Below are 13,230 nucleotides of genomic sequence, written 5' to 3'. Positions count from 1 at the left end.
ATACATTTAACACATTGTATAGTTATTAACACCAAGCTGAGATGGTTTAAAATAAATAATATTTACATATAATAATATATTATATGGAGTGCAGTCTTGACGTCATTCCTGAGTAGCAATTTTAACATTCAATGTCGGTTTACGAACACCGTCGTTTTTCAACTCTTCATACAGTGTAAGAACTATGTTAGAAAAAAAATTGTGGTTCAATAAAAGTGTTTAGGTGAAATGAATAAATGATTAACCAAATATTTTATTATGGTGCAAAGTAGGTGTTTCTGATAATGAACGATAATGAGTAAATGTAAACGCACCGACAAAAATTTAACGGTTCAAGAAAAATGTTTTAACACCGATGAAAAAGAGACCATGTTAAAACACAGTGTTACAAAACGTTCAGCCAACCGTCCGTTGTCCGTTTAACTGACACTGAACTCTTGATAAATATTACGTAATAATTAAGTACTATCACTATGTTAATAGCTTTATTATATTTCAGTATTTGCAGAATTCCCCAATCTATATACTTAATTTTATCTTTACCAGTTATTATTACTTATAATAAAAACCACGTTCACGTTAAGAATAATATACCACTTTCGCGCACGAGCCGCCGATTATATAGCTGCCTGACCCCTAGGGCATATACGATCGCTTTGCGTTCCGTGATTGGCTGACAGATATCGACAACCTTCGTTGATAGGTGTCACCGCCGTGCATACAGAGAATCATAAAAACATCGCGAACTAGTTCAGGTAGTACGTATAATATCTTGTAGTGTTTGACGTTTGTTGGTAAATTGTAATGATTCAAATAGTTCTACTTCAATTCTTATATAGTTCAAGATTTAAATCAATACCTCCCAACAAAAAAAAAACAAAAAAAAAATTGAAAAAAATCGCGTGGTAGCTAAACTGCAATTATTGTTCCGTTCAAGTAGTACGTATATCTTGTAGTGTTGGAACAATTGCAGTTTAGCTACCATGCGATTTTTTCAATTTTTTTTTTTTAAACTTTTGTATTTCAACGAGTTAAGAACGATGGTGCATATTTTAGATAATCAGGCGTCAGATGAATCAGATCCAGATGGTGAATTTGAATTATGCTAAGAACATAAATTAAAATTAATTTAGAATTAGAATTAAAAATTAAAATTTTAATTTTTAGAATTAAATTAAATAAAATGATTAATGATTAACTAAAAATAAAAAAAATATTATGTATACAAATTATTTTACAATATTGTTGGATCAAGAATATATTTTTATTAAATCACTATTTTAACGCTCTTATAATGTGGCAGTGATTACACAGCTAGCGGCACTCGTCGCTGCGCTCCTCGGCGCCGTCGCTCCGCTCTGCAAATCGAAAATATCCCCCGACTTGCTATGCAACACCACATTAAGTAGGTTACAGGGTAAGTTATGTCGTAGTATATGGGCAGTGATTACGCAGTTAACATAAAATAATTATAAAATAATTTAAAAATTCGTTATATGACTATAAGAGCGTTAAAATAAAGCGTTGCGCGTATGAGTAAAACACCGAAAATAGTGAACTTCGCAAGTCTATAACTTCAAAACTTATCATTTGCGCAAATTTATTTTTGCACCATCGTTCTTAACTCGTTGAAATACATGTTTCACAAAAAAAAATTGAAAAAATCGCGTGGTAGCTAAACTGCAATTATACCAAAAAAAAAAAATCATAATTAAGAGTACGTTATACCCGCATGTGTTGCCTCCGTCTTACAAGTGCGTAACATAGCAAATTCTATGCTCAGCAGAACACGTGTAGCTCCGTTGGTTTAAAAATTAGAGTGAATTGAAAAAAAAAAACCTCTTATAAAATCTAAAGGTAACATTATTATATAGACAACCTTATGAGCTTATTAGTATTTTTTAATTTTTAAGCGAGTTATGAGAACTTTAAGATATACAACAATTTACAATTTTAAAATACTCATGGTAAATAATTATATTACGGACGTAGATAGCGCGGCGAACACGCGAGACTCGGTTATAATAGTCGACGCAATAAATTGGTGACGAATAGAAGACAGTGACGACAACAACGACGAAAATCCAGCACGGTGGTCGATACGACCGTCAAAATACCACAACGCACTAATTTTATACTTAATAATTGCGCGCCACGAGGAGATCGCAGAACGGCAGAAAACAGCCGTACGCGACACGGGGCACGATCTGCTCGACTCGAGCGTAGAACAAAGACGGAAGTTTGTAGCCGCTGGCGGCTGGTGACTTGGCCAAAGCCCACGGGACGTGCGATGCGCTGCCTCGCGGGGTGTCTCGCAGACCGGTAGTCGTACGGCGTAATGATTAAAGGCGGCGATTTCGAACAATATTATTATTTTTTTATAAAGAACCTTAGCCTGTATTTTAATAATAAATAAATAATAATAACTGTCCTAAATTATCAATAGCCAGAAGGACTAAGATTTTACTGTACTGAAAATTACCTAAAAAGATGGGGAACTGGATAGATATACAATCAAAAATCAAAATTGTAGTATTTGTAGAAATCACCGGCCACGGTAGATATTAGATTATAGAGGTATTCGCACGACTATAAAAATCGTGTTCCGAGAAATATGTATTAAAAGGGTTCTCACCACTAGACCGCTTAACAGTCTTTTGGCCCTAACTGAAATGAATATTTTCATTATTATTATAAGTAGGTACCAGTGTTGGGAAAGTTCCTTTTAAAAAGGAACGGCCGTTCCTCATTCCCAAGCCCGGATTAAGGATCAATTGGGCCCCGGGACTCCATACACTTAGTGGGCCCCCTTTCAAGTTTAACTTCAAAATAATTTTATCACTATATTAATGACTGTATATTGTTATTGTATAATTTTGTACTATACAAAATATATATATATATATATATATAAACATATTATATTTTATTAATTATTATACATAATATATTACATTATTACATATATATATATATTTATTACATACTTGTATAGGTTACTAGAACTAGAGATTTATAACTTTAATTTTTTTCTTGCTTTCTCTTTTGCAAATTGTTGTAATGTTTCATTAAAATCTATTAATTGCAAAATATCATTTTCTGAATGTAATATCATTAACGATGTTAAATTGTCTTGAGTCTGGCTTGTTCTATATTTATTTTTTATTCTTGTTAATTTGGAAAATGCTCTTTCGGCCGAACAATTGGCCACTGGGATAGTTAAATATAATCTAAGAGCAATTAAAATGTTTGGGAATACATCCTGCAATGATTTATCATAAAACCATTTTAATAACTTAAAAGTATCACTTTCATTAAATGATACATTACTTAAACTTAAAAAATTTTGAAATTGAATAATTTCATTTTCAAGTGAAGCGTCAACATCATTTTTATATGTGAAAATACAATTCTTTATGCTCTCTTGGACTGCACTATCTGAATCTGGTGGACAACTTAATTTAGTAATAAATAAAAAATGTGTAGAAATATAATTATTATATGCAGTAATTCTATTTTCAAGTTCTAAAACAAATTTATCTATAATAACATAATGAGTTTCAATTCTCATTTTGTCTTTTCCTTTATATATAATTTCTTTTTTACTACCACTATTATCATCAGGATGCTTTTTTTTCTTATTCTTTCAGTTTCATTCTTGTACGTCTTGCCAATATATTGACTTAGGTGTATGATTTTATTTTCATAAATCTCACTAGAGTCTCTTAAACTTGACACAAAATGCCTTAATGATTTTAGCAAGTTGACGGCTTTTAGTGCATCACAGTGTTTGTTTTGCAATTCAATTGAAGTTTTATTGCTTCTCTCCAATATATCACCCCATAATAATGTAAGATAAGCAATCTCTCTTTTTAACATTTTTTTCCATAATATTGTAGCTTCTCTTTTTGTTTCACCATTTTCATTAACATTTTCACTCAGTTTTTGTAGAGCTTCAAGTATTTTTTCATAATTACCAATTAATGCTTTACAAGCTTCAGAATGACACGACCACCTAGTACCACTCAACGATTTAAGTGTAATTAACCGGTGTTTATCATTTGTATCCAACTTATCTGTAAGTATTTTCCATCTATGCGTAGAACTGCTGAAAAAATTATATAATGTTTGTAAAAAGCCAAAAAAGTTTACTGCCTCGACACAACAATCGACACTGTGAACACCAACTAAATTCAATGAATGTGCTGTGCATGGTATACATACAGCAAGATCATTTTTACATTTGACATGTGCCTGCAATCCTTTAAACTTGCCACTCATATTGGACGCATTATCATCAGATTGTCCTCTACAATCTTCAATATTCAATCCAACATTTAAAAGAAATTTTTCTAAAACATCATAAATTGATTGACCTGTATGATTTTCAATAGGTTCCAATTCCAGTAATCTTTCTTGTACATCTGACTTTGTACAATATCTAATAACAATAGCCATTTGATAAATCTGAGTAGACTCCATTATAATAGAATAGTATTTAGATATTTTTATCTCATTAGTAATATAGCGTATAACATCAGTCTTTAGTAAAAGTATAACTTCATTGAAAATAGTTTTTGAAATATATGATGGGTGCCCTTTCCCTTTGTTTCCAAACTTTTCCAAATGATTTTTCAAAAATGGATCATATTCTGAAATTAATTCCAATATGCCAAGATAATTGCCATTATTATTGTTTCCAATTATTTCAGAATCCCCTCGATACGGTAAACCTCTAGCAGCTATAAATTTAACAACAGATACCACTCTTTTTAAAATATTAACCCAGTATTCAGTTTCAACAGATATTTGTCGACACAATTCTGTATTAACTGATCTAGTTGTATCTGTCCGTATCAACCATTTTGTTGTAGCTTCTCGATGTGCAATACTATTTTCATGTTCACCAATTCTATAACCTTTTTTCCATTTATCAAAACCAATATTTACAAAAGGATTATCTCGAAGTGAACCAAATAATTTACAAACAAAACAAAATACGGAACCTTTACTTGGAGAATATAGCAACCATTTTCTATTACATTTCTCTCCATTGGATAGCTTTCTATAGAAAACTGCAGAAGAAATATATCTTGTGTGATCAGTTCCTATAGTATATAAATAAAAACAGAAATGTTATTACCTAAATGTTAAGGATTTAAGATGCTTGATTTCTGAAATATTAATTCATAATAAATACAAATATACAATTCAAGCTATTAAATTGAAAAACTACTTAAATAAATAAAAATATTATAATAATAGAGAACCAATAGGTTTAGTATGTGATACAATTTTTAATATTTATGCAGGTATTACTATTATTTAACCATTATTGATTATATCAGTGGTACTTAAATTTTAATTCATAAAAAATAGAAATATCATTGCATAACAATTTGTACTATGATGTATTTATAAATTAAAAACCTATACTAAAACCTATAGGTAAATTGTATTACTATTTTTTTTTATTATTATTCCATATTTGATTAATTAATTTAACAATATGATAAATATTTGGTTATTACTTATTACCTATTGTATATTAGGTTGTAGGTATAATATATTACTATATTGGTATCTACCTGATATAATACGTGCTGATTGCCTAAAATTGCTATCCATATTTTGGAAAAAAGTCGGTCCTTTATCGAGACAGAAACTTATAAATTTCTTATTCAAATTATTTGGCCACTTAAATGGATCTTTGTAATATTCCTCATGATCAGCAATGTTATCTGTCAACAAATCAGACTTTTCAATTGCTGTACAGCTACTTGAACTTGGTACCAGATGAGGTAAAACTAATGTCTGATCATCAGTTTTTAAAACTAAGTCAAGAGTATCACTTGGAACAATTGAAGTAACATGTTCTAGAAATATTAAACATGAAAGTTGTAGTAACAAATAAGTTAATTTACTACCTAATACTTTGTATGAGAATGTTAATGTTTTAATAATATTTCATACTTACCAATTTCTGTACAGGTACTTGAACTAGGTAACAGATGAGGTAAAACTAATGTCTGATCATCAGTTTTTAAAACTAAGTCAAGAGTATCACTTGGAACAATTATTGAAGTAACAGGTTCTAGAAATATTAAACATGCAAGATGTAGTAACAAATAAGTTAATTTACTGCCTACCTAATACTTTGTATGAGAATTTTAATATCTTGATAAGTCATAGGTACTTACCGGAATTTGAAGCTATAAAGAAACCTTTAATTTTAGTTAGTTTTGAGGTAAATTGTCTCTCCTGTTCTTTTTTTTTTCTTTTTTCCGAGCCGCTTAGATATTTTTTGGTATTACTCATTTTTATAATTATTTATTAGGTAAGTAATTGAATATTAACTAATTTTTAATAGACAATAACTAATAAGTAATAAGTTATAAAAACTTAGTCTGTAGACTGTAACCACCAGGCACCAGACAATACGATTGCACGAAAACGCCGGAGTTACAAATTCTATTTTTAGTGTTAGATTAGTTATGAATTATGATATCTCCATAGATAAGAATAATATATTAGATTGGACACAAGATTTAAGATATTAGTATATTACCTCATGAGCATAGATCAAAAATACCTAATATCAATTATTACCACATACCACGTACAATCATAGATAATAAAGATTATCACTAATCTGTGACCTCATCATACATCATAATAATGTTATCAATTATTTTCGTGATACAAAACATTTTTATTTTATAATTATTAATAATAATTTACCTACTAAAATATATATTTTTTTTTTAAAAAACTGTTTTTAACGCGTTAAAAAATATACATTTTGGGGATAAAGATGGGCCCCCAAAATGGCCAAAATCAATGGGCCCCGGGACCGTGCCCCCCTTGCCCCCCCTTAATCCGGGTTTGCTCATTCCTGTTGAAAAAAGGAACGCTTTCCCGTTCGTTTACACATTTTTTACGTCGTCAATGGTGTCTTTTTGCGAACAATTTTTAAGTCAGAAATTATCGGTTAACTAACTCCTTCCTAAGGAGTACCGATTTGAACAAAAATGATTTGTTTTATACTCTGTCCCACGAGAGAACAATCAGTCCGCCGACCGATTCTCGTCAGGGCCGCGCATTCGATATCGTTTAAATTAAAACTACTCGCGTCTCATATCAAGACGATAGTCGATAAAACGTATGACATCAGATATAAGAAGAGAGAAAGTTTAATATCTACGAGAGAGATAGACTATAATTATTATACAATGATTAAAATAAATTATAATTTACAATTCCATGTTGCTCGTTATAAACAATAGAAATAGATAAATAATATAATATGTAGTATGACCAGCTATGTACTATAACTAGTGTCGCTATTAAAATATAGTTATATTTACATATAATTGAAAAATTAAAAAAAAAAATTGTAATTAGGTCGAGTATTTACATCAATGTATTCAGACTGATAAATAGTTAAAATATAGATAGTCATCGTTATGTTAATACTATTTATTGGTTTTTAAAATGTATTGTTTTTGTTAAATAAGATCTAATTCTTTCTTTTGGTTGGCTTATAAGTTTTGTGTAATGATGTACACGAATAGTGGAATATGTTTTAAAAATTAAATGTAACAATTGTAACAAATTATTATTCATTGGATCTTGATTTAATATATGATCAAATAGAGATATAAAAATAGTATTGATGTCTATGGCAGATGTAGTTTTAATTATTAAATAATTGATTAAACTTGGTATTTTAGAAATATTTGATTTATAATGTTGAAATATTTTTTCAACAATTTTGCATAATTTTACTAAATCAGCTGACGGTTGTTTAAGACCACCTCTTTTCTTAATAGCTATTAATGATCCTAAATTACTATGATTTTGTTCCAAAACATCTAAGCAAGTATCACATACCATTATTCTTTGGACCTTCCTCGCTATGAACCCAGCAATGTACTCGACTACATTGATAATATAAATATTTTCTACAATGTTTCTGTCATTAATTAAGTCACCTTCTAATAATGAATTGTCTTCAGCACAAAGCTATCAATGTAAGTATTAGTAATAGTACCTTTATTTTTGATTGTACTACTAACAGTTAATATTGTTGAAAAAAAACAAAATAATTAATAAAACCTTTAGAAATGTGAAACAATTTTTAGAAATAAGGTTATCCTTTTTTAAATGTTCGATGGTTTGTTCCATAGTATTAATTTTTTTTTCCAACATTTTATTCTCTTTTTTAATTTCCAAATCTTGTTATTCTTCTATTCGCTTTCTCTTTTAGTTGCCAGCCAATACTTACATTTCCTATTAGGTGAATCTAAGAAATTTAGTTTGAAATCACCAACATAATGTCTTCTTTTACTGAAACGTAAAAATTATAATGGTACTTCAATTTATAACTTCAATGTAGAGGAATAAATTAACACTTGGATTTTGGAACTAATGGACTTTTTGCTAAACTTGAACTTGATGCCTCAGGTTGACCATCAAATACATTGGTACCTAAAACAATAACAATTTATAAAATTATAACTACTTAATACTCTGATTTAATTATATATATATAAAATTATAATTCTATTATTTTATTTAATAAATTTACTTGGCTCTGGCATAACGGAGCTCTTTTCCAGACCAGCCATACTTATATCCATAATATCTACCTTTTCAGATAGATCTATGTAAACAAAAAAAAATTATTATGATTACTTTATAGTCTAAGCATAGTTAAATTATTTTTTTAAATTAATTTACTTGGACATTGCTTTTTTCCAAGTCGGCCATATTAATATCTACCAGATCTAAATAAATAAAAAATATATCTAATCTAAAAGATCGATAATCATAAATTCAAATAATATTTATTTGTATATTAAAAAATTACACTTTGATATTTACTTTAGAATAGTTCAACTAAACTAAATGTAGTTTAATACTATTTGATTAAACTTACTTTTTTTAGTTGGGTGTAAATGTAGTTATATATTACAAAAATATTATATTGAATACATAATATTTTATTAACTTACTTTTGTTTTTTCAAATGAATTGGTCTAGGGCCGGCGCTACCAAAAATTTATAGGGGGGTGGAATTAAAAATCTGCCAACTCAAAGTATACGATTTGCCGACCCCCAAATGCAAAAAATGGAGTCTTTTTCAAAAACTTTCATCCCACCCCAAAATAACAATAAATAAAAACAACTATAAATTATACTATTAAACATTATATTTTCAATACATTTTTTATAATAACATATTAAATTTTTGCTTAGTTTCTTATACTTCTATTCTACGATTTTTCAAATGGGACCACTTCTTCACGAGCACCCTGGTATCAATTGTATCTAAAATATCCTTGTTAGTATTAAGTAACATTAAATTTTGAATACGGTCAGTATTCATGGTAGATCATAAAAATGTTTTTATTAGTTTTAATTTACTGAACGCTCGTTCATAGGAGGCTGTACTTACAGGGGCTGTAAACATTAATCTTAATATCTTGTTCATATTTGGCAAAATATTTTTATACCTTTCTGATACATTTAAGATAGCCAGAATGATTTTAGCGTCCTTGCAACGGTGAGCCACCACAAGATATTCAGAGTAAACTGCATCAAAATCCTTAACATTGGATACAGAACATCCCGGAAGGAATATATTTATTATCTTTTCAAAGTCTTCTGCTGTGTGTTTATTACTCATAGTCACTTTTAAAAGATTAAATAATGGTTCAACCGTAGCAATCCATTTTTTTAAGTGTTCGGAAGTTAATGTTGTCAGAGTATCTAAAACTTTTTTAAGTTCCGATCTGTAGAAAGTTTTTAAATCAAATATTGCCTGTGAACTTGGATTAGAATCTAACCTTTTTGGCAATAGTCTTCTCTGGCAAAAGTATTATAGGATTAATGTTTAATTGATGTGCATAATTAATAGAACTATCAATCAAATTATCCATGCCTATCGAATCATTGTTAAAATCATTGAAAATGTCAGTAGAACTATTTAATAGCATTAGAGCATCAATTATGTTGTGATCTTTGGCTTCAACATTTTCAGTTAAAATTTTCATTTTATACATCACGTTTTTCATAAAAATAGTGATACTACAAAGTCAAATGTGAGTATTTTTTTGGCGATTCCTAAAGCTTGAGATCTTGTGTTTTTTGTCAAAGTACTTGGCTGTAAACATTTCTTCTAGTGTTTTTACAATTGAGTCAAATGAAACCCATACAGCTTTTATTGACTCTGCTCGGGCAGTCGATCTTGTTTTTGATAAAATACGTAACTGTAAAGAATTTTCAATTTCAGACAGACTTTTTTTGCAAATGAGCATATTTTTTTGTACTTTAAGAAAAGAAAACATACATAATGCGCACAGAATAAATACTTTTCTTGAACAAAGCTGCAACGCAAGTGTTATAGTTGGAGATTTATTTTTGCTACTCGAACATTATGTTATAACATTATTTTCGAGTACCTACCAAAATTAAATCTCCAACTATGACACTCTCGTTGCAGCTGTGTTCAAGAAAAGTATTTATTCTGTGGGCTTGACAGGGTATAAACAAAACAGTGTGACCTAGTAGTTCTGACAATTTTTGTTGTGTGCCATTTATTTTGCCAGACATACTGCTTGCAAAGTCGTACGATTGAAAAGCAATATTTTTTGGGGGCAATTCATTGTTAACTATGACACTTTCAATTGTTTCTGCGATACCTAATCCAGTTTTGCCTAATGCTTGAATTATTTCCAGGAGCCTTTCTGATATTTCCACAGACGCATTCACATACCTAACACAGACTGATACCTGATCTTGATGTGAAATATCAGATGTGGTATCTGCCATCACTGAATATATATCTGCTTCTTTTGCTTCTTGAATAACTTTTTTTTTTACTTCATTACTTAATAAGTCGATAAACTCATTTTGTGAATCATGACTCAAATAAGTGACATTATGTTTTCGAAATGCTTTATCATCAAGCCACTTTTTTAATACTTACAGAATTATGTTTAGATAATAAAAGCACAATTTAATTAAAATTACCATTTTCTTCACTTCCATCGCCCCTAAATGCCTGAAAGCCTACGAGTAATATCAAATATTAAGGTTAGTACTTCTTGGTTAAATTTGTTTTGATGCTTATTCTCTATTTTTCTTATTAAGAATTCATTCAATATGGCCTGAAAAATTTAAGAAATTACTGAAATCTATTAACGTTGATTTATGTGCATTTGATGTGAAATGTTTATAAAGTTTCCCAGGTTTTTTAATTCCTTTTCCTTTCATCTTATGCCAAGCACGGACACCTATTTCACTACAAGCAGATTCAGAATAATTTCTATTAGGCCCATTCGGAAATAAAGTGCAAATAAAACAAAAAGCAGCATCTTTGATTAAGCTGTATTCTAAATGAGGGTATTCATTATACCACAATGAATTGGCATTGCTTTCCGGCTGTTATATCCAATTTTTTTGGAAATTTTGCAAGTTTGGGTTGATGTGGCCCCAAACTTAAAAGATATTTCCTTTGAGAAGATAATTTTACGACTGATCGTTTACCAGGATTATGCTCAAGAAAATAGTCAACATTTTCTTTTGGTGTAACTTGTGAAAGCGATACTAAAGAGTTTAAGACTAAATAGCTTATGGATAAGTATTTTTCAGATTCTACTTTAATTGAAGATATTATATGAGAAGTAGAAACTAAAAAAGAAATTGGATTTGGCGCATTTTAAGTTTTCAGTTTTTTTAAAAGCATACTACAGTCCTGAAAGCTATTATAAGCGATTCAAGCATTCCAGCGCAAGCAACCCAATCATAAGCACAACTGTTACTTTCCGAAATAATTAATTGGAATTTTTAATATTACCTATCTTAAGACTAGTTGTAGTATTATTCCAGGTAATACAATTATCTACTCGTATTCATAGTATATAATAATAATATTATTCAACTCAGATAGAATACATAAAAAAAAAAATAATAATAACATAAGTAATTGTATGAATAATAAAAGTAATTAAGTAATTAGAGTAATTAATATTTTTCATTTATTTATTGTAAGTAGGTATCCATTATAAAATATTTTCTTTGATCACAAAGTAAAAATATATCTGCCTATATGTAAGGTTCAATTAAAAAAGTCTAAATTACTGAATGGAGTAATTCCTTCAATATTTCCAAGATGCCCTGTGTACCAAAAGTTATAAAAAAGAGGAAAAGTCCTAAAAAAAGAGATTATGTGTCCACAATCACAAAAATTGATCATGAAAAAAATTCACTATAGTGTATTATCAGCAGTGGTGTTGTGGGGCGTATACGCGGGTATATGTCGTATACCCACTTCTCTGTTTTTCTGTAAGTGCGTATACTTATAGAATAACACATAATATACTCGGTTATACGCATATGGGAATGCATTTATTCTATAAACCAATTTGATAAATAACCTTATCGGTTTGACGGTTTCCATAATGAAAACAGTTGCTTATACAATGTGTCCCGGGGCGAAGTGACCGGCCGCCGTCATATGAAAGTATACCTAAAATGTCGAAGAAATAACCTTTAAAGTAGTTAGACCCCCGTCTAACTCTTTTTTTTTTTTGAGTTATGGGCAATTTAAGTTTTTTTAAACCAAACCAAAACTACCACGAATTTTTTTATGTTTCTCCGAAAATTTTCAACATTTTGACTGCAAACAAGCTTGAGCTCTGAATGAAACACTTTGTGTAGTCCTTTGTATTTCAGCATGATTTTGTCGTATTTCTTCTGCTGCTATATCAATACGGTCCAATAATTGCTCACGGCTCTCGATGACAACAGCATAAACTTTCTGTTTCATGTATCCCCACAAATAAAAAACTAAAGGCGTTAGATCGGGAGATCGTGGTGGCCAAGCTATTCTACCTCCACGCCCAATCCATTGTGGATAATGCGTATTCAAAAATTGACGTATGAACGAGCAAAATGTGCAGGAGCGCCATCAAGTTGAAACCACATTACTTGGCGAGTTGCAAGTGGTACATATTCTAAGAGTACGGGCAATATCTCTCGTAAAAATTCCAAAAAAGTATCTTGATTTAGCCGATTAGGTAAAACATATGGTCCAATAAGTAAATCGTCTATCATTCCAGCCCAAACATTAATTGAAAATTGATGTTGGAATGTAGTTGGCCATATAACATGGGGATTTTCAACCGCCCAGATATGTAGCGTTACGGTGATTAGTTATACCTG

The 13,230-nt window shown here is 29.9% G+C and overlaps 1 protein-coding gene across 1 annotated transcript; it reads right to left on the bottom strand.

Annotated features, from left to right (window-relative positions):
• Positions 1-3,013: 3,013 nt before the first annotated feature.
• On the bottom strand, positions 3,014-6,318 carry LOC100168811 (zinc finger MYM-type protein 1-like). Its single transcript, XM_008190182.1, has 5 exons — positions 6,201-6,318; positions 5,978-6,094; positions 5,589-5,876; positions 3,665-5,108; positions 3,014-3,455 (listed from the first exon to the last, which is right to left on the bottom strand). The coding sequence occupies exons 1-5, from the start codon at positions 6,316-6,318 to the stop codon at positions 3,014-3,016; spliced, it is 2,409 nt and encodes an 802-aa protein (XP_008188404.1).
• Positions 6,319-13,230: the final 6,912 nt, after the last annotated feature.

Source organism: Acyrthosiphon pisum, chromosome X (assembly GCF_005508785.2).
Source record: "Acyrthosiphon pisum isolate AL4f chromosome X, pea_aphid_22Mar2018_4r6ur, whole genome shotgun sequence".
NCBI classification, from domain to species: Eukaryota; Metazoa; Arthropoda; class Insecta; order Hemiptera; family Aphididae; genus Acyrthosiphon; species Acyrthosiphon pisum.
Note: the sequence above shows the minus strand (reverse complement) of the source record. Positions and strands in the feature narration are given on the sequence as shown.

What these genes read in the sequence shown, in the direction of transcription:
- LOC100168811 (XM_008190182.1), bottom strand. Translation starts at nt 6,318, where the DNA reads ATGAGTAATACCAAAAAATATCTAAGCGGCTCGGAAAAAAGAAAAAAA. An exon ending in CTTTATAGCTTCAAATTCCG is followed by an intron (nt 6,095 to 6,200) that starts GTAAGTACCTAT and finishes TAATATTTCTAG; the next exon opens with AACCTGTTACTTCAATAATT. An exon ending in AGTCAATATATTGGCAAGAC is followed by an intron (nt 3,456 to 3,664) that starts GTACAAGAATGA and finishes TACTAAATTAAG; the next exon opens with TTGTCCACCAGATTCAGATA.